Raw genomic sequence first — 22,747 nt, forward strand, 5'->3', positions numbered from 1 at the left:
CTATAGAGATTGTGCAGGAGCCGTGCGCACGTGGCATATTAGAACGCAGCGATTCGGCTGCTGCCCGAATCGCTGCGTTCTAAGAAGTGACATGTCACTTCTTTCGTGCGGTTTGCATGCTGTCTATAGGGAGAGGCAGCATGCAGAGCGCACGTTCTCTGCCGGCACCATGCGCTTCAGAACGGAGCTTTTCAGCTGCGCTCTGAAGCGCACCTTTTCGGTGCGGTGCAGAGCAGAGCACATACGTGCGCACATAGCCTAAATTGGCCTAGATTGCCCCTAAATCAAAGAAAGAGGTTCAATTTCTGTGGAAAAGGCTTCAGGATATCCAATACAATTCAGCAAGTGTCAGGGCCATCTCCTAAAGAGCCAAAATTGTTCCAACACCAGAGCAGAGCTTGTTCCGTAATCGCAGCAGGCAGGTATCTGTACGCACAGTGAGATGAATACTTTTAGAGGATGGCATGGTGTCAAAAAGGGTAGTAAAGAAGCCACTTCACTACAGGAAAGAAATAAGACACACTGAAATTCTGCAGGAAGTACAACCCCTGGCAAAAATTTTGGCTCACCTGGCTCTGAGGATGTTCATTCAGTTGTTTACTTTTGTTTAAAAAAAGCAGATCACAGACATGGCACAAAACTAAAGTCATTTCAAATGTCAACTTTCTGGCTTTAAAAAACACTGAAAAAAATCATGAAAACATAATGTGCTAGCCAGTAACGGTTACATTTCAAGACCAAACAGGTGTAAAAATTATGAAATCACTCAATTCTGAGGTAAAAATAATGGAATCATGAAAAACAAACAAACAAAAAAACACTCCAATACATCACTAGTATTTTGTTGCACCACCTCTGGCTTTTATAACAGCTTGCAGTCTCTGAGGCATGGACTTAATGAGTGACAAACAGTACTCTTCATCATCTGGCTTCAACTTTCTCTGATTGATCTTGCCAGATAAGCTTTGCAAGTTGGAGTCTTGTCATGGACCATTTTCTTCAACTTCGGGGCGCTTTGCACGCTGAGACATCGCTACTGCGATATCGTCGGGGTCAAATCGAAAGTGACGCACATCCGGCGCCGGTAACGAAGTTGCAACGTGTAAAGCCTAGATGCGCCGATAAACGATCGCAAAAGCGTCGAAAACCAGTGATCTGTGTAGCATCGGTCATTTTCATAATGTCGCACCAATAGGAGATACGATGTTGTTCCTCGTCCCTGCGGCAGCACACATCGCTGTGTGTCAAGCCGCAGGAGCAAGGAACATCTCATTACCTGCCTCCACCGGCAATGCGGAAGGAAGGAGGTGGGCGGGATGTTTACGTCCCGCTCATCTCCGCCCCATCGCTTCTATTGGCCGCCTGCCGTCTGACGTCGCTGTGATGCCACACGACCCGCCCCCTTAGGAAGGAGGTGGGTCGCCGGCCAGAGCGACGTCGCAGGGCAGGTATGTGCGTGTGAAGCTGCCGTAGCGATAATGTTCGCTACGGCAGCTATCACAAGATATCACATGTGCGACGGGGACGAGTACTATCGCGCTTGGCATCGCTAGCATTGGCTAGCGATGTCGCAACGTGCAAAGTACCCCTTTCACCAAAGATTTTCAATTGGATTGAGATCCAGACTATTTGAAGGCCATGTCATTGTCCTTATGTGTCTTCTTTCAAAGAATGTTTCCACAGTTTTTGCTCTATGGCAGATTGCATTATCAACTTGATAAATGATTTCATCATCCCCAAACATCCTTTCAATTGATGGGATAAGAAAAGTGTCAAAAATGTCAATGTAAAAATAGCTTCTCATGAGCCAGACCAGACACCCCATACTTTGCACTGACGAGGGGCAAGCACCGTGTCTGCAAATTGGGATTCTGGTCTGGCATAAAATCCTAAGTCATATGCAAAGGATTGTTAAAAATCCACTTCTGACTTTTAGGATCGCTACTTCCAATAGGTGGCGCTGCGCTAGAGTTTGTCTCCTTTCCTGGAGAGACAATTTGAATATTCCCTAGAGGGGCATGGCAGCTATACAGTTAGGTCCAGAAATATTTGGACAGTGACACAAGTTTTGTTATTTTAGCTGTTTACAAAAACATGTTCAGAAATACAATTATATATATAATATGGGCTGAAAGTGCACACTCCCAGCTGCAATATGAGAGTTTTCACATCCAAATCGGAGAAAGGGTTTAGGAATCATAGCTCTGTAATGCATAGCCTCCTCTTTTTCAAGGGACCAAAAGTAATTGGACAAGGGACTCTAAGGGCTGCAATTAACTCTGAAGGCGTCTCCCTCGTTAACCTGTAATCAATGAAGTAGGTAAATGGTCTGGGGTTGATTACAGGTGTGTGGTTTTGCATTTGGAAGCTGTTGCTGTGACCAGACAACATGCGGTCTAAGGAACTTTCAGTTGAGGTGAAGCAGAACATCCTGAGGCTGAAAAAAAAAGAAAAAATCCATCAGAGAGATAGCAGACATGCTTGGAGTAGCAAAATCAACAGTCGGGTACATTCTGAGAAAAAAAGGAATTGACTGGTGAGCTTGGGAACTCAAAAAGGCCTGGGCGTCCACGGATGACAACAGTGGTGGATGATCGGCCGCATACTTTCTTTGGTGAAGAAGAACCCGTTCACAACATCAACTGAAGTCCAGAACACTCTCAGTGAAGTAGGTGTATCTGTCTCTAAGTCAACAGTAAAGAGAAGACTCCATGAAAGTAAATACAAAGGGTTCACATCTAGATGCAAACCATTCATCAATTCCAAAAATGGACAGGCCAGAGTTAAATTTGCTGAAAAACACCTCATGAAGCCAGCTCAGTTCTGGAAAAGTATTCTATGGACAGATGAGACCAAGATCAACCTGTACCAGAATGATGGGAAGAAAAAAGTTTGGAGAAGAAAGGGACGGCACATGATCCAAGGCACACCACATCCTCTGTAAAACATGGTGGAGGCAACGTGATGGCATGGGCATGCATGGCTTTCAATGGCACTGGGTCACTTGTGTTTATTGATGACATAACAGCAGACAAGAGTAGCCAGATGAATTCTGAAGTGTACCGGGATATACTTTCAGCCCAGATTCAGCCAAATGCCGCAAAGTTGATCGGACGGCGCTTCATAGTACAGATGGACAATGACCCCAAGCATACAGCCAAAGCTACCCAGGAGTTCATGAGTGCAAAAAAGTGGAACCTTCTGCAATGGCCAAGTCAATCACCAGATCTTAACCCAATTGAGCATGCATTTCACTTGCTCAAATCCAGACTTAAAATGGAAAGACCCACAAACAAGCAAGACCTGAAGGCTGCGGCTGTAAAGGCCTGGCAAAGCATTAAGAAGGAGGAAACCCAGCGTTTGGTGATGTCCATGGGTTCCAGACTTAAGGCAGTGATTGCCTCCAAAGGATTCGCAACAAAATATTGAAAATAAAAATATTTTGTTTGGGTTTGGTTTATTTGTCCAATTACTTTTGACCTCCTAAAATGTGGAGTGTTTGTAAAGAAATGTGTACAATTCCTACAATTTCTATCAGATATTTTTGTTCAAACCTTCAAATTAAACGTTACAATCTGCACTTGAATTCTGTTATCGAGGTTTCATTTCAAATCCAATGTGGTGGCATGCAGAGCCCAACTCGCGAAAATTGTGTCACTGTCCAAATATTTCTGGACCTAACTGTAAGTCCCCTTACTGGCAGCCAGACTGGCTTGCAAAGTCTCCCTAAGACCCGCAACACACATCCGTTTTTTTTGTACGTGTGCGGTACGTATTTGCACGTAACGGAGACACGGAGACCCATGTTATTCAATGGTAGATGGCACACACACGTAAAATCACACGGAACGTGTGTCCGTGTGGTAAGTACGTGTGTGCGCTTTTCTACACGGACGACATGTCCGTTTTTGGCCGGCAGCACGCAGGCACGGACCCGCTTTAGTCTATGGGTTTGTGCCTGCATGGACCGCACACGGAGTATGTCCGTGTTCAGCACGTATCATCCGTGTCCGTTTTTAATCACAAAATCTGAAACACTTGTTACCAATCTATGAGGTCAATTGATGGCAAACAAAAACACCAGTATCTCATGATGAATGATTAACAACGTTAATTGGGTAAGAATGCGGGCCGTTAAAAACGGACAGCACACGGACAGCACACGTACGTATTTTATGTCAATACGGACATTACACACGCACACCCGGCTCGCATACGCCATCACACAGATGCCATACGTACCGGAGAAACACCCCTAAAAAAAGGAACACGGACCCGAAAAACGGACCGTGAGACACGTATGTTTTTTTTGCGGAAGTGTGTTTTAGGCCTAAGGAGAATAGTGTTCCCCCGTAGTCCCCCACATAGCTTCTCATGAGCCAGACCAGACACCCCATACTTTGCACTGACGAGGGGCAAGCACCCCGAAACACCGTGTCTGAAAATTGGGATTCTGGTCTGGCATAAAATCCTAAATCATATGCAAAGGATTGTTAAAAATCCACTTCTGACTTTTAGGATCGCTACTTCCAATAGGTGGCGCTGCTCTAGAGTTTGTCTCCTTTTCTGGAGAGACAATTTGAATGTAAACTTGTAATGTAAACTTGGGCATTTATTGAAGATGTAATGACAGCCATCTCCCCAGTGCCTTTACCTGGCATGCAAGCCAAAAAATACATACTATATCAGGATAAGGCTGCACATCAAACTTAGATAATAGTATAATGCCTCAAGCATATGGAAAAATATTGGAATATACAATGAAAAATGCTACTAGATGGAAAAAACATGGCCGAGTTAGGGTCACAGAGCTAGGGACCCCAATATAGAGATATACCTTGACGAGGTCTTGGGGCTCAGTTACATTGATCAATGCGATTGCTAAATATCTCCTTTTTCCTAATGTTCATGGCAGGTATGCAATTCATTATTCACATATTCAAATTAGCAAGTAGCATTTTTCATTGTATATTCCAATATTTTTCCATATGCTTGAGGCATTATACTATTATCTAAGTTTGATGTGCAGCCTTATCCTGATATAGTATGTATTTTTTGGCTTGCACTCATAATATATATATATTAGTGCTCACTTCAGTTATCCTATTCAGTTATATGTAGTTTTTTTCTGAATGTGAACACAGCTCTGCCCCTTTCGGCCATGTTTTTTCCATCTCCTATATAAGAAAGTCCTTGGTTACCCCTCTCCACCCACAGCAGTTTTTAATTGCAATGAGATGACACACAGTTAGGGTCACAGAGCTAGGGACCCCAATATAGAGATATACCTTGACGAGGTCTTGGGGCTCAGTTACATTGATCAATGCGATTGCTAAATATCTCCTTTTTCCTAATATTCATGGCAGGTATGCAATTCATTATTCACATGTTCAAGTCAGCAAGTAGCATTTTTCATTGTATATTCCAATGTTTTTCCATATGCTTGAGGCATTATACCATTATCTAAGTTTGATGTGCAGCCTTATCCGTATATAGTATGTATTTTTTGGCTTGCACTCATAATATATATATATTAGTGCTCACTTCAGTTATCCTATTCAGTTATATTTACCTGGCATGCAGCCCCATATCATCAATGACTGTGGAAATGTACATGTTTTCGTCAGGCAGTCATCTTTATAAATCTCATTGGAATGACCCCAAACAAAAGTTCCAGCATTATCACCTTGCCCAATGCAGATTTGCGATTCATCACTGAATATGACTTTCATCCAATCATCCACAGTCTACAATTGCTTTTCCTTAGAATATTGTAACCTTGTATTTTTCTGTTTAGGTGTTAATGATGGCTTTTGTTTAGCTTTTCTGTATGTAAATCCCATTTCCTTTAGGCGGTTTCTTACATATATATGGCTGCTCTGTGCTGACAGGACCTGTGATGATGTCACATGGAGGGGAGGAGTCAGGGGTCACATGATCAGCTCCTCAGTGTACGCAGAATCTTGTGTTATCACAGGTCCTGTAAGCACTGAGCAGCCATATATCCAGTGTGCGGCTCTGCAGGAGGAGGTATGTGGAGATTCCCCATTACGTTTCCCCTCAGTCGTTCTCCTCTCATTGTATTGTTACATGACCAGATTCAAGTTAGTCTGCAGTTAGAATCTGGTTGTTACATGGATCTTTCTTATGTTGCATCATCATCTTCTCCCCATTCAGGTCCCTACAATATCGGATCCTCTCAGATCTTCTATATAAGAGAATTCTCCTGACTGACCCATCAAGGATGGATAGGGACAGAGACAAGATGGTGGAGAGGATATTACACCTCACCCTAGAGATCCTCTTCCGGCTTACTGGAGAGGTGAGAGATTCTGATGACGTCACATTACATCATTCTTATCTATGGGAATAACAGATGGACAGAAATGGAGAGGTGAGGACTCTGGAAATGTCTGTAGTGAGATTTATTAATGTGTCTCTCCATATCCAGGATTACACAGTAGTGAAGAAGACCTCTAGTGAGCGCTGTCAGGACCCTGTGTCTGAGGAATGGGGAAGACCCCTGAGCCCAATCACGGGGCCTCCACCTCACCCCCTGATACATGAGGACATCAAGGACCAGAAGATCCTAGAACTCACCTACAAGATGATTGAGCTGCTGACTGGAGAGGTGACACTGCTGGGAATGCTGGGACATTATACAGTAACGCTATGAAGGGATCGGGGATGACGGTATCATTGTATGTGTCAGGTTCCTATAAGGTGTCAGGACGTCACCATCTATTTCTCCATAGAGGAGTGGGAGTATTTAGAAGGACACAAAGATCAGTACAAGGACGTCATGATGGAGGTTCCCCAGCCCCTCACATCACCAGGTAATAGACAGGACTAAAAACACACGGCCTATAATTATCTGTATGTAAGGAATGAATTCAGTCCCTGTATGTGTTTCCTCTAGTTCTATCCAGTGAGAGGACAACAGCAGAGAGATGTCCCCGTCCTCTTCTTCCACAGGACTGTAAACAAGAAGATCTCGATGTTCCTCAGGATGATCAGGTAGATGGAGAGAAGTCATGAAATCTCCCTATGATGTGTAGATGGCTGTGAAGGTCTTGTGCTCAGTCTTGTTTTATCCTTCAGTATTATACACTGGCCAATATATTGGATACACTTTCCCACTCATGTGAAACCTATTACACACATGACCGTGTAGTACAGCATATAATGAAGTGATCAGTTTTCAGAATATGAAGATTGAACATTTTGAATGACTTTGAACATGGTCACTGGTGCTGGATTAACCTGGACCAGTATTTAAAAATTGCCAATTTTGGGGGGTATGTATATGTACAAAGTATAATGAATGGTGAGATCATGGAAACATCTCTAGTGATATTAGATCCTGTGGATGTAAACATCTCATCATTTAGGTATCTGCAGCTGAATACAATGATGGTGATCATCTAATATATTAGAATGTAGTCATCGTTCCTTAGCATAGATAATAAGAATAAATGTTATTTATATAGCACCAACATATTCCGCAGCAGTTTACAATTAACCCCGCTTTTCGCCGGTTTGGCGGATGCAGCGCACGCCAGTACAGTGTATACAGTACAGTGGCAGCACGACAAGCGCCGGTCACATGCTTTCATGTGACTGGAGCATGTGACCCAGAAGTTGCGGCGCTGCCACTGTACTGTATCATACTGTACTGGCATGCGCCACATCCGCCAAACCGGCGAAAAGCCGGATGTGTGAAACTGGGCTAAGCGGGGGTGTGTACAGAAATTTAAAAAATTCAAACTAGCAAATAATTCAAAGGTTACAGGAGGAGTGAGGGCCCTGCTTGCAAGTTTACAATCTGTAGGGAAATAGGGGGGCACAATAGGTAGAACATGCTTCTAGTGTCTGGTCCGGCCATTATTATGATAAATAATGGTTTTCATATAAAGTTGCATGATCAGGTCATTGGACAGTAACTGGTTAAATGCTTAGGGTTGTATGGAGGATGTGAGGACAGAAATAGGAGAGAAAAGGTTATGATTAACATTTAGAAGGCAGGGACAGAAGAGAGTTAAGGGGGTGTTACATGCAGCGATATCGCTAGCGATATCACTGGTGAAAGCACCCGCCCTTGTTGTTTGTGTGTCACGGGCAAATCGCTGCCCGTGACGCCCAAATTGGTTTGGAGCCGTCACACGTACTTACCTGCATAGCGACGTCGCTGTTGACGGCGAACCGCCTCCTTTCTAAGGGGGCGGGTCATGCGGCGTCACAGAGACGTCACTAAGCGGCCACCCAATAGAAGCGGAGGGGCAGAGATGAGCGGCCGTAACATGCCACCCACCTCCTTCCTTCCTCATTGCCGGCGGCCGCAGGTAAGCTGCAGTTCGTCATTCCCAAGGTATCACACGTAGCGATGTGTGCTGCCTCGAGAACGACGAACAACCTGCGTCCTCAACAATCAACGATTTTTTAAAAATGAACGACGTGTCAACGATGGACGATAAGGTGAGTATTTTTCATTGTTAACGGTCGTTCCTTGCTGTCACACGCAACGACGTCGCTAACGATGCCGAATGTGCGTCACGGAATCCGTGACCCCGGCGATATATTGTTAGATCCGTCGTTGCGTGTAACGGGGCCTTTAGTTTAGTGAATTGAGATATGCTTGTCTAAAGAGATGTGTTTTTTAAAGTACATGTTTAAACATGGGGACTAGATATTTGTCACATTGTTTGGGGTGGTGAATTCTAGAAAACTGGTGCAACACAAGAAAAGTCTAGGAGACGGAGTTGTGAGGTTTGAATTATGAAAGATGTGAGTCTTTGAGAACATCAGTTGTAGAACCAAGGGGATGCGTAGGGGGATATACAGAGATGATGGATGAGATATAAAGGTGGTGCAGAACTGTGTGAGTGCTTTGTGAGGGAGAGATATAATTTTTTATTTTGTTCTGTAACGCATGGGTAACCAATGCAATGAGTGGCACAAGGTGGAGGCATCGGTGAAGTGGCTGGACAGAAATGCGATGCTGGCTGCCGCATTTAGGATAGATTGGAGAGGAGAAAGTTTGTTTATAGGGAGACCAATCAGTAGAGAGCTGCAGTAGTCTAAATGAAAATGAATTAGAGCGACAGTTTGGGTTTTTGCAGTTTTAAATGTGAAAAACATTCGGATTCTGGAGATGTTTTTAAGATGCAAGTGACATGAGTGAGTGAATAATGATTGAATCATCAAAGGTAGTAGGTTGGATAGTAGAGTTGATTGGTTGATTAGTAGAGGGAGGAAAGGTGAGAAATTCAGTTTTGAAGAAATTCAGTTTCAGATAGAGGGAGGACATGATGATGGAGACAGCGGACAGACAATCCCTGTTTTTTTGTATTAAGGTGGGGGTGATGTTAGCAGACGATATGCATAATTGGGCTTCACCAGCATAGTGAAGATACTGGAAACCAAATATGCTAATGGTTTATCCAATAGGGGCAATATAAAGAGAGAAGAGGAGGAGGCCCAAGACCGAGCTTTGAAGAACCCCAATAGTAAAAGGAAATAATAGGAGTAAGAGCCGGCAATAGATACAGTGAAGGAGTGGTCAGAGAGATAGGAGGAGCACCAGGAGAGAGCGTTGTCCATGAGGCTGGTAGAGCAGAGCATGGTCAGGAGGAGCTGGTGATCCGCAGTGTCAAAAGCAGTGGAAAAATCTAGGAGAAACAATATGGAGTAGTGGCCATTGGATTTTGCTGTTAATTGGTCATTAGAGACTTTTTTTTTAATCAGATACATTTTTTATTATAATTTTTTTCATTTTAATATACATACCATTAACAATAAACATACCCCTCTCACCTCACCCGCTTTCGGTCGACAGTCTCATCCCCCCACTCTTCGCATTTCTCTTCATTTATGACCCACTACGGTCTTGTGCACTTCCTGCAATCTGTCCTCCCCTATCTAGATTCCAAATATCCTGTCTTTCAATAATTCCCAAGATGCCAATCCTGGAAAGTCTAGCCACTTACTCCAAATCTTCTCATACTGAGTTCTTCTCCTCCTTTTAATATAAATATGTTTCTCCATGAGAACAAAATAATTCACTTTTTCAACATATTCCTTACGTGTCGGTGTTATTTCAGATATCCAGTACGATCTAATTAATTTTCTTGCTGCATACAACAATCGTGCCACTGCCAGTTTCTCTTGCTCCTCTGCCCCCACTTCATCCGCGTACCCTAGCACACACACCAGCGGATTTCTTGGTAGTTCCACTTGCATCACTGATTGAATTAAGTTCAATACTACAATCCAAAACCCTTGCAAACACGGGAACTCCCATAACATGTGCATGATCCCAGCTTCTTAAACACCGCATTTTGGGCATTTGGAATCCGTTCTGACTCCCACTTTCTGCATCCACACGGGGGTTCTATCTATATATTACATAGAACTGCGATAACCGTTTCGCCTAACTCAGAGATATTTTAGTTACATATTGCAGAATGTCTCCCACATCCTCCACCCACTTTGCATATGCTCCAATTTGCTGCCTCCCCACAGACATAGACCACAGTCCTCCATACACCATTGATATGAATCCCGCCATTCCTCTTTGCATTCCAAGTATATTAATCACGCTATCCGACTGTATACTAATTGGTGTTATTCTATTTTGTGATTCAAATGCATGGCGTAGCTGCAAATATTTATTGAACATACCATGTCCCAACGGGAATTCTTTCAGAATCTCCTCAAAGGTCTTAAATATATTTCCATCCATCACCTAGGAAAGGAACCAAATACTAATTCTCCTCCATTGCCCAAATTCCTTAAGGGATACCAACTCCTGGATGTTAGGGTTATCCCACATAGGTGTATATCTAGTGAACCCCGTTATCCTTCTCACTTGTTTGATCTTACTCCATATTTTATCTATCAACTGTATAGTAGGGTATGATGCAGCAAAGACACGAAATTTTCCCGCCTCCAAACTAGCCAGCAAAGGACTTTTTCCCATCAAATACTGTAGTACCGTATTTTTCGGACTATAAGACGCACCGGACCATAAGACGCACCCTGGTTTTAGAGAAGGAAAATAGGAAAATAAAATTTTAAGCAAAAAATGTGCTCATGACACACTGTAATGGGGCGAGGATCTGCTGCTGACACTGTTATGGGGGTAATGTCCTCAAATTCTCTACTAAGGTACCCCATCCTTCTAAGGATCCTCCTGCCTTTTATATAGATATGTCCCTCATCCTGGTATAACCCCATCTTGCTATATACTGCCATCCTGGTATGTGCTCCCATTCTGCTATATACCTCATCCTGGTATATGGCCGCATCATGCTATATACCCTATCCTGGTATGTGCTCCCATCCTGCTATATACCCCCAACCTGCTATATGCCATCATCCTACTATATGCCATCATCCTGCTATATGCCATCATCCTGCTCATATACCCCCATCCTGCTCATATACCCCCATCCTGCTCATATGCCATCATCCTGCTCATATACCCCCATCCTGCTCATATGCCATCATGCTGCTCATATGCCATCATCCTGCTCATATACCTCCATCCTGCTCATATACCCTCATCGTGCTCACATACCCCCATCCTGCTATATGCCATCATCCTGCTCATATGCCATCATCCTGCTCATATGCCATCATCCTGCTCATATGCCATCATCCTGCTATTTGCCATCATCCTGCTATAAGCTATCATCCTGCTCATATGCCATCATCCTGCTCATATGCCATCATCCTGCTGCTCATATGCCATCATCCTGCTCATATGCCATCATCCTGCTCATATGCCATCATCCTGCTCATATGCCATCATCCTGCTCATATGCCATCATCCTGCTCATATACCCTCATCATGCTCATATACCCCCATCCTGCTATATGCCATCATCCTGCTCTATGCCATCATCCTGCTCATATGCCATCATGCTGCTCATATGCCATCATCCTGCTCATATGCCATCATTCTGCTCATATAACCCCATCCTGCTCATATACCCCTATCCTGCTCATATACCCCCTATCCTGCTCATATACCCCCATCCTGCTATATACCCCCATCCTGCTATATGTCCTGCATCCGTGGCACACACACAAAAAAAAAAAAAAAAGTTTATACTCCCCTTTCCTCGCTCCACGCAGCATCGCTCCTCCTCCCCTCTGTTCCGGCAGCGCTGTGTGGAACCGGCCACGATCCCTGCAGCATCGCAATGTCCTCCTGTCTGTGCCGGCGCGGCTGTGTGGACACGTGCGCACAGCGATAACGTCATCCCTGTGAGCACTGCTAGTCTCCACACAGCCGTGGCCGGCAGACAGGAGGAGATCGCGATGCTGCAGGGGAACGGTGAGTGTACTGATTCATTGCCCCCTGTGCTGATAATGATGCGCAGGAAGCAGTGAATACAGCCGCACATGATCACTCCAGGCTATGGTTGCCAGGGGTGAACATGCGGCTGGCTGTTTAGTAAGCGCACACCCCCCGCCCATCATCCCGCCCACCTGTCAGCGCCGGCTTCAGCGCTGAGAGATGATGGGTGGGATGATGGGCGTGCATATGTAATGAGCGGGCCCATGTGGTCAAGGCAGGCGCTGCTGCAGCCTGCTCGTGCCCCCGATGACCCGCTCCCCACTGCAGCACACTCATTCCCCGCAGCCCTACATTCAGACTATGAGACGCACCCTCCACTTTCCCCCAACAGAGAGGATTGGTAATTGGGCTCTACTCAAAAATTCATCTACCTCCCCCCACCTCCGGGTGAACCTTGATTGAGTACAAGTCAGAATAGAATGTTTCCAATACTTTCAAAATCCCCGGGCTATCCGTGATCTCCACTCCCTCTGCCAAACGCAGCCGCGCGATAAACGCTGATTCCCTCTGTGCCGCAGCTATCACAGCCAATAGATGTCCCGCTCTCTCCATTTTCAAAACACTGCATAGTCTGAAACATTTTCTTTCTTTCTGCCGCCTGTATAGTCAAAATAGTAACCGTTTTTTGAGCTACCTTCATCTCAGCTTTCTTCAGCGCTCTATTGGGAGACCCAGACGATTGGGTGTATAGCACTGCCTCCGGAGGCCACACAAAGCAATTACACTAAAAAGTGTAAGGCCCCTCCCCTTCTGGCTATACACCCCCAGTGGGATCACTGGCTCACCAGTTTTCTGCTTTGTGCGAAGGAGGTCAGACATCCACGCATAGCTCCACTGTTTGTAGTCAGCAGTAGCTGCTGGCTATATCGGATGGAAGAAAAGAGGGCCCATATGGGGCCCCCAGCATGCTCCCTTCTCACCCGCGGTGGTGCTTGTAAGGTTGAGGTACCTATTGCTGGTACAGAGGCTGGAGCCCACATGCTGTTTTCCTTCCACATCCCCTGGTGGGCTCTGTGGAAGTGGGATCTTGCCGGCCCCCAAGCCCTGAGGCCGGGCTCCATCCACAGACCCAGAGAACCTGCTGGATTTGGAGCGGGAGTGCCGTTCAGGGACAAGGCCCTGCAACTTTCAGGTACTCTGTGTCCCCGGCAGGCACGGACACTCTCAAGGCTTGCTGAGCGTTATAGTGCGCCGGGGACAGTAGCGCTGTGCGCTGGGGTTAGGTCACTGCAGCTTTGCTGAGTGACGTTACATGTTGGGAACTACTGCGCCGACCGCTACTGGAGCGGCGGCGCAGCTGCGACTTGTGGTGCGCCGGGGACTTTGCGCCGACCGCGCTTTTACGGCGGCGGCGCTTCTAACTTTAGCCCCCGGCTTCTGCGGCCTAGCGCCGCTTCGTTCCCGCCCCCACCCTGTCAATCAGGGTAGGGGAGAGACGCTGCTCATTTGGCAGCGCCGAGGGCTGGAGCTCTATTTACATGCTCCAGCCCTCTCACTAGGCACAGTGGGAAGCAGGCTTCCCGCTCTTCGTCTGTATACGCCCAGGGCCCGCCCCCCCTCTCCACAAGGACGCCGGCAGCCATTACACATGCGGTCTGGCTGGGGAAAGGCAGCAGGCTCTGGGAGACCCAGACTAAAGGGATTTCGGCGACCACACACCCGCTCCTAAGCGGGCGGTAAGCTGCACTTTAGTGCTGGCCCCACTAGTGCCTCAGTGTTATATTAGTGTACTTTTTTCTTAGTACCATATATATATATATAGTTGCACTGTAAGGTCGCTTCTTGGCTGGACACCCTGTACTGCTCTGAGGAGGCAGCAACATGTCATCCGCAAAACGCAAGGGTGCCAAGGCACAGGCTGTGTACACTGTTTGTACTGCATGTGGGGCTGATCTACCGGCAGGCTCCAAAGACTCACATTGTATGCAATGTTCAGTCCCAGTGGCACTCCGTCAGCCAGAGCCTATGGTGGTAGTGGCCCAGGCAGAGACGCCTGTGAACCCTGCCCCGGTGACGGGGACAGACTTTGCAGTTTTTGCTGATAAAATGTCTGTGACTATGTCAAAAATCCTGGAGACCTTGCAGTCCAGGCCAGTTACTCAGACCATGGACACTGCTGTGTCTATGCTCTCCGGTCCCCCTCAGTTGGAACTAATCCGTACTTCAAGGGGGTCTCAAGCATCACAGGCTGAAGTCTCTGACTCAGATGACAGTCCCAGGCAGCCTAAGCGAGCTCGCTGGGAAAGACCCTCCACGTCATCACACTGCTCAGGGTCTCAGCGTGAAGAGTCTCTCTGTGATGAGACTGAGGACGGTGATCAGGATTCTAATCCTGAGGCCCCTCTCAATCTGGATGCCCCTGATGGTGACGCCATGGTTAATGACCTTATATCGGCAATTAATAGACTGTTGGATATTTCTTCCCCAGCCCCTTCTGCAGAGGAGGCAGCTGCACAGCAGGAGAAGTTCCATTTCCTGTATCCCAAGCGTAAATTAAGTGCTTTTTTGGACCACTCTGACTTCAGAGAATCGATCCAGAAACACGACGCTCATCCAGACAAGCGTTTCTCTAAACGTTCTAAGGATACCCGTTATCCTTTTCCCTCTGAGGTGGCCAAACGCTGGACCCAGTGTCCAAAGGTGGATCCCCCAATTTCCAAGCTTGCGGCTAGATCCATAGTCGCAGTAGAGGATGGCGCTTCACTTAAAGATGCCAACGACAGACAGATGGACCTTTGGTTGAAATCTGTCTATGAAGCTATCGGCGCGTCGTTTGCTCCAGCATTCGCGGCCGTGTGGGCACTCCAAGCTATTTCAGCTGGTTTAGCACAGGTGGATGCTATCATACATCCAGCAGTGCCGCAAGTGGCGTCCCTAACTTCGCAAATGTCTGCGTTTGCGACCTATGCTATCAATGCTGTCCTAGAATCTACGAGCCGTACCGCTATGGCGTCCGCCAATTCTGTGGTTTTGCGCAGAGCCTTGTGGTTAAAGGACTGGAAAGCAGATGCTGGTTCCAAAAAATGCTTAACCAGCTTGCCATTATCTAGAGACAGACTGTTTGGTGAGCCATTGGCTGAAATCATAAAACAGTCCAAGGGTAAGGACTCTTCCTTACCACAGCCCAGAGCAAGTAAACCTCAACAGAAAAAGTGGCAGTCGAGGTTTCGGTCCTTTCGAGGCTCGGGCAAGGCCCAATTCTCCTCGTCCAAAAGGACTCAGAAAGAACAAGGGAGCTCAGATTCCTGGCGGGCTCACTCACGCCCCAGGAAAGCAAATGGAGGAACCGCTTCCAAAGCGGCTACCTCATGACTTTCGGCCTCCTCCCTCCGCATCCTCGGTCGGTGGCAGGCTCTCCCGCTTTTGCGACATTTGGCTGTCACAGGTCAAAGACCGGTGGGTAACAGACATTTTGTCTCGCGGGTACAGAATCGAGTTCAGTTCTCGGCCTCCACTTCGGTTCTTCAGAACCTCCCCACAGGGTGCAGGCTCCCCAACCGAGCAGATGCCATGCGGCAGGCGGTGGACTCTCTAAGAGCAGAAGGAGTCGTGATCCCTGTCCCCCCTCAGGAACGGGGGCGAGGATTTTACTCCAATCTCTTTGTGGTTCCAAAAAAGGACGGCTCCTTCCGTCCTGTTCTGGACCTAAAACTGCTCAACAAGCATGTGAACGCCAGGCGGTTCCGGATGGAATCCCTCCGCTCAGTCATTGCCTCAATGTCTCAAGGAGATTTCCTAGCATCAATAGACATCAAAGATGCTTATCTCCACGTGCCGATTGCTACAGAGCACCAACGCTTTCTACGCTTCGTGATAGGAGACGACCATCTTCAGTTCGTAGCTCTGCCATTTGGTCTGGCGACAGCCCCTCGGGTGTTCACCAAGATCATGGCGGCAGTGGTAGCAGTCTTGCACTCTCACGGACACTCTGTGATCCCTTACTTGGACGATCTACTGGTCAAGGCACCCTCTCAAGAGGCATGCCAACTCAGCCTGAATGTTGCACTGGAGACTCTCCAGGCGTTCGGGTGGATCATCAACTTCCCAAAGTCAAATCTGTCACCGACCCAATCACTAACGTATCTTGGCATGGAGTTTCATACTCTCTCAGCGATAGTGAAGCTTCCGCTGGACAAGCAGCGGTCTCTACAGACTGGGGTGCAGGCTCTCCTTCAAAGTCAGTCGCACTCCTTAAGACGCCTCATGCACTTCCTCGGGAAGATGGTGGCGGCAATAGAGGCGGTTCCGTTTGCGCAGTTTCATCTGCGTCCACTTCAATGGGACATTCTCCGCCAATGGGACGGGAAGTCAACATCCCTGGACAGGAAAGTCTCCCTTTCCCAGACGGCCAAGGACTCTCTGCAGTGGTGGCTTCTTCCCACCTCATTATCACAGGGAAGATCCTTCCTACCACCGTCTTGGGCGGTGGTCACGACAGACGCGAGTCTGTCAGGGTGGGGAGCAGTCTTTCTCCACCACAGGGCTCAGGGTACGTGGACTCGGCAGGAGTCCACCCTTCAGATCAATGTTCTGGAAATCAGAGCAGTGTATCTTGCCCTACTAGCCTTCCAGCAGTGGCTGGAAGGAAGGCAGATCCGAATTCAGTCGGACAACTCCACAGCGGTGGCATACATCAACCACCAAGGGGGGACACGCAGTCGGCAAGCCTTCCAGGAAGTCCGGCGGATTCTGATGTGGGTGGAAGCCACAGCCTCCACCATATCCGCAGTTCACATCCCCGGCGTAGAAAACTGGGAAGCAGACTTCCTCAGTCGCCAGGGCATGGACGCAGGGGAATGGTCCCTTCACCCAGACGTGTTTCAGGAAATCTGTCGCCGCTGGGGGGTGCGGACGTCGACCTAATGGCGTCACGGCACAACAACAAGGTCCCAACCTTCATGGCACGGTCTCGCGATCAAAGAGCGCTGGCGGCAGACGCCCTAGTGCAAGATTGGTCGCAGTTCCGGCTCCCTTATGTGTTTCCACCTCTGGCACTCTTGCCCAGAGTGCTACGCAAGATCAGATCCGATTGCAGCCGCGTCATACTTGTCGCCCCAGACTGGCCGAGGAGGGCGTGGTATCCGGATCTGTGGCAGCTCACGGTCAGCCAACCGTGGGCACTCCCAGACCGACCAGACTTACTGTCCCAAGGGCCGTTTTTCCATCGGAATTCTGCGGCCCTGAACCTGACTGTGTGGCCATTGAGTCCTGGATCCTAGCGTCTTCAGGATTGTCCCAAGGGGTCGTTGCCACCATGAGACAGGCTAGGAAGCCCACGTCCGCTAAGATCTACCACAGAACGTGGAGGATATTCTTATCCTGGTCTTCTGCTCAGGGAGTGTCTCCCTGGCCATTTGCATTGCCTACCTTTCTTTCTTTCCTGCAATCTGGGTTAGAAAAAGGTTTGTCGCTCGGCTCCCTTAAAGGTCAGGTCTCGGCGCTATCCGTCTTTTTTCAGAGGCGTTTGGCACGCCTTCCTAAGGTGCGCACGTTCCTACAGGGGGTTTGCCATATCGTACCCCCGTACAAGCGGCCGTTAGATCCATGGGATCTGAACAGGGTACTAGTTGCCCTCCAGAAGCCGCCCTTCGAGCCTCTGAGGGAGGTTTCACTTTCTAGACTATCACAGAAAGTGGCTTTTCTGGTAGCGATCACATCTCTTCGGAGAGTGTCTGAGCTGGCAGCACTATCATCCAAGGCTCCCTTCCTGGTCTTCCACCAGGACAAGGTTGTGCTGCGCCCCATTCAGGAGTTTCTCCCGAAGGTGGTATCCTCTTTTCATCTTAATCAGGATATCTCTTTGCCTTCGTTTTGTCCTCATGCAGTTCATCGGTATGAGAAAGATTTACATTTGTTAGATCTGGTGAGAGCACTCAGAATCTACATTTCCCGCACGGCGCCCTTGCGCCGTTCGGATGCACTCTTTGTCCTTGTCGCTGGTAAGCGCAAAGGGTCGCAGGCTTCTAAGGCCACCCTGGCTCGATGGATCAAAGAACCAATTCTTGAAGCCTACCGTTCTGCTGGGCTTCCGGTTCCATCAGGGCTGAAGGCCCATTCTACCAGAGCCGTGGGTGCATCCTGGGCATTACGACACCAGGCTACGGCTCAACAGGTGTGCCAGGCAGCTACCTGGTCGAGTCTGCACACTTTCACCAAACATTATCAGGTGCATACCTATGCTTCGGCGGACGCCAGCCTAGGTAGAAGAGTCCTGCAGGCGGCAGTTGCCTCCCCGTAGGGGAGGGCTGTCTTGCAGCTCTAACATGAGGTATTTCTTTACCCACCCAGGGACAGCTTTTGGACGTCCCAATCGTCTGGGTCTCCCAATAGAGCGCTGAAGAAGAAGGGAATTTTGTTACTTACCGTAAATTCCTTTTCTTCTAGCTCTTATTGGGAGACCCAGCACCCGCCCTGTTGTCCTTCGGGATTATTGGTTTGTTTGCGGGTACACATGTTGTTCATGTTGAACGGTTTTCAGTTCTCCGATGTTACTCGGAGAGAATTTGTTTAAACCAGTTATTGGCTTTCCTCCTTCTTGCTTTTGCACTAAAACTGGTGAGCCAGTGATCCCACTGGGGGTGTATAGCCAGAAGGGGAGGGGCCTTACACTTTTTAGTGTAATTGCTTTGTGTGGCCTCCGGAGGCAGTGCTATACACCCAATCGTCTGGGTCTCCCAATAAGAGCTAGAAGAAAAGGAATTTACGGTAAGTAACAAAATTCCCTTCTTTGCCGTCGGTGTGGGATTTAAGATTAAAGCCTCTTCCGTCTCCCCTAATTCCTGGAATGCAAGCTGATCCTGTCGTTTCGCCTCCGACTTGACCTTAGATATTCCCCTTATATATAGTCCCCTCAAGTATGCCTTCAATGCCTCCCAAACCATGCCAATAGATGCTGACCCTTCATTAAACCTAAGGTACTCCCTTAGACTCTCACCAATGCCCCCCCTCCTTCCACTAACTGCAACCAGAAAGGATTTAATTTCCATAGGGGTCTATTTTGGTTTCATTGGTCCCTCAAGTCCATTTCCACCCCCATAGGTGAATGGTCTGATACCGTTCTTAGGTAATATTTCGCGCCCACTACCAAACTATGCATAGCCTCGTTACCCAGGGCCAAATCTATACGCGAAACGAATGAAAACATAGCCGAATAGTAGGAGTACTGATACACATCCGGATGCCTAGTCCTCCACAAGTCAATCATCGCCGTTTCTTTAAGTAAATTGCCAAACAGTGTACGATTACCTCCCTCCTTTCGTGCCTCATGACTCCCTTTATCCCAGTGTGAGTTCGGAACATTATTAAAGTCGCCCATTATTATAAAGGGAACTCCCGGGAAATTTGCCAATACAGTTATCAAATCATAAAGAAACTTGCTACAATACGGCGGAGGTATAGATAAGGATATAATTACTACAGCCCTTGTCCCCAATCTACAGGATAAACAGACATACCACCCATCCTTATTCGTAATGACCTTTAAACATTCAAGTCTCGTACCTGAGCGAACCAATATACTGGCCCCCCTAGAGTATGCAGAATACGTAGAGTGGTACCCCACTCTAAGCCACCGTCTATCCAACAAATGCATCTTCTCCGGTAGCATGTGTGTTTCCTACAAGCAAATCAGGTTAGGTTTTTCTGTACGCAAAAATTGAAATACTGCTTGCCTTTTGATGCCAGAGGCTAAGCCCCTGACATTCTAACTAATCAACTTAATACGCCCCGCCATGTGCATAACCAGTTAATTCTCCCCCTTTTCAAGCTTTCTAATAGGCCAAATGAGACTGTCGACCGGCCCTCCCACCCCCTACCCCCCAATACAAACACCCCCCCAACAATAAACATATGAACAGCATATCGTTGCCACCTGTCCCCTTTGCAACGGAGGGCATATTTTCGCCTTGACAATTTCGCCCGATACTGTGTACATCTTTTGCCTGGGCTCCTCCTCTACCATAAGTATAGCCCAATTAACCATCCACATCCCCCAAATAAAGATCTCCAGGTGAGTAAACAGCTCACGCCTTTCTGACCTACACGGTATCCGGCTGTCTGTCAAAATTGCGATGCAGTCCTGCTGTATTTCCGTAATGCATCTTTGTACAGATCTGTGCATGCAGAGGAGGAAAGAGGAGAGGAAAAAAAAAAAAAAAGGTGAGGGGGGAGAGAAACACCCCTCCCCCCCATAACCATAATTGACAACCATACATTACGTGTCCAGTGCTTATTAGAGAGTCCCGCCTCCGGATCAAGGTGCTACTTCCTCTCTTCTTTACCAGAAACTCTTCCCCCTTCTAGATTCCATCAAACAGATAGTTAAAGTCAAACTTCCAGGGAGGGAAAGAAAAAAACAGAAAATTCAAATAGAACCTTCTCCTCAGCAACCATACTGTGTATTTCCTCCTTTACACAGCTATTCACAGTAAGAGGTAAAGTGCCTTCCAAAGTCAGTCCCCAGCTTCACCTTCACGTCTGTCTCACCGCAGACGCTGCTCATTGCCATCAAGCCATTGCAACGCTTCTTTAGGATCCGAAAAAAAAGTATACTTTTTCTCCCACCACCACTCTCAGCTTCGCCAGGTACATCGTGGAGTATACCAGATTTAGTTGTCTCAGCCTTCTCTTGATGTCAATAAACTTGGAACTTTGTTTTTGCACTTCATTGAGTAGTCTGGGAAGATGGATATTTTAAAGCCATTGATTGTCAGATCAGTGTGTCCTCTAGCTTGCTTCAGAATATTATCCTTGTCTCTATAGTGCAATATTTTGGCCAAGACAGGTCGCGGTGGGTGCCCCGGAGGCAGGGGTCGGGTGGGCACCCTATGCGCTCTTTCCACTTCATATAGAGGGGTGAGATGCTCAGATCCGATTTTACTTTTTAGCCACTGTTCAAAGTATTCAGTTAGTTATGCACCTTCCACTTTCTCTGGGACGCCAATTAATCCCAGTTTGTTACGGCTTGAACTATTTTCCAGGTCGTCTGTTTTCGCCAAAAGTGCTGCAATTTGTTGTGCTGCACGCTGCCCATCTCTGTCAACCCCTGCCATGCGGTCCTCCATGACACTGACTCTCTGCTCCACTACTCCTGTTCTTTCTTTGACTTCATGTAACTTATGCCTCATGGACACCATATCTTCTCTAAGGCTCCCTAGCTGCTGGGTCACCTCCATTATAGATGATCTGCACTGCATTACTGCTGTTAATACATCTCTTAATGTGGGCTCTTCAGGAATGTTCTGTGCACCCATTAGCTTCTCTGGCAGCGCTGCTTGAGTTCCAGGCTGTATCACTTCTGGGCAGAGAGCAGCTGCAGCATCTTCCTCACTGCATTCCCCCCTCCCTTCTCCTTCACTGAGCTCCATGCTGTTTTTGTGTCTCGCATGCACATCCATCGCTCCTTTCTCTGTCCCTCCATGTCTGCCACCGTTCCCCTGCCTTGCATAGCACTCCAACCTGGCTGCAGTCTGTATCTGAAGCTCCTCAGTCTGTATACTGCCCGTAGTCTTCTGCTCCATGCTGCCCACGGTGCCATTTAGGATTTGCCGTTCTGGCTCTCCTGCTTGTCTCTTCGGTCCTCTCTTTGTCATTTCAGCGGCAATAAGCGGTCCACACGCGTCAGGAAGTCTTCCAGCTGCCCACTGTTACTTTTTTTTTGCACTTTCCGTGTCTCTCTCCTATGCATTTGCTAGATACTTAGGAGGAGCTGCAGAAACTGTGTCTCCTCACATGCCGTGCTAGGCAACGCCTCGGTCATTAGTGACTTTAGTAAGGGCATTTTCAGTAGAGTGTAAAGAGTGGAAACCAGATTGTAAGGGATCAAAAAGCGAATTTTGAGAGAGCTAGCAGATTAGCCGAGAGTTGACCAAGCGTTCCATGAGTTTAGAGCTAAAGGAAAGATTCGAGATCAGTCTGTAGTTAGCAGTGTAGTTTTGGTAGAGGGAGGGTTTTTTAAGTAGAGGGGTTATGGCGGCATGTTTGAATGATGAGGGAAAGTTACTGGACAAAAGAGAGAGGTTAAATAATTTAGTTAGTAGTGACAGCTGGGGAGAGAGCCTGAAGGAGATGTGAGAGAATAGGGTCACTGGTGCAGGTTGTTGGGCGAGAAGAAGCAGGGAGCCTGGTCATTTCTTCTTCTGTGACAGGCTCCAAGGTAAAAAAAAAACAACAAAAAACAGATCCAGTAGACAGCAGTTATTTAACAACGGACAAAAAGTTGTTTGCACGTCTTTTTTCCCAACAGATCTCTGTAGGATCTGTTCTAACGGATGACTACTGGACATGTGAACTCAGCCTTATAAGTTTTGAACATGAACTTATAGTGGATGAAGCCTTCTGCTGAAAGTAATTTTCTTCACAGACGCTTGGCACACCTTCAACACT

General features: G+C 47.4%; 1 protein-coding gene across 1 annotated transcript in view; it reads left to right on the forward strand.

Annotated features, from left to right (window-relative positions):
• Positions 1–6,457: 6,457 nt before the first annotated feature.
• Positions 6,458–22,747, forward strand: part of LOC142312003 (uncharacterized) — a 169,862-nt gene continuing 153,572 nt past the window's right edge. Inside the window, exons 1-3 of the mRNA XM_075350877.1 lie at positions 6,458–6,631; positions 6,713–6,836; positions 6,920–7,017. Of these exons, the coding sequence (XP_075206992.1) occupies positions 6,608–6,631; positions 6,713–6,836; positions 6,920–7,017 (246 nt within the window). The 5' untranslated portion in view covers positions 6,458–6,607. The remainder of the gene's footprint in view (positions 6,632–6,712; positions 6,837–6,919; positions 7,018–22,747) is intronic.

This window comes from Anomaloglossus baeobatrachus, chromosome 5, assembly GCF_048569485.1.
Source record: "Anomaloglossus baeobatrachus isolate aAnoBae1 chromosome 5, aAnoBae1.hap1, whole genome shotgun sequence".
Classification (NCBI taxonomy): domain Eukaryota; kingdom Metazoa; phylum Chordata; class Amphibia; order Anura; family Aromobatidae; genus Anomaloglossus; species Anomaloglossus baeobatrachus.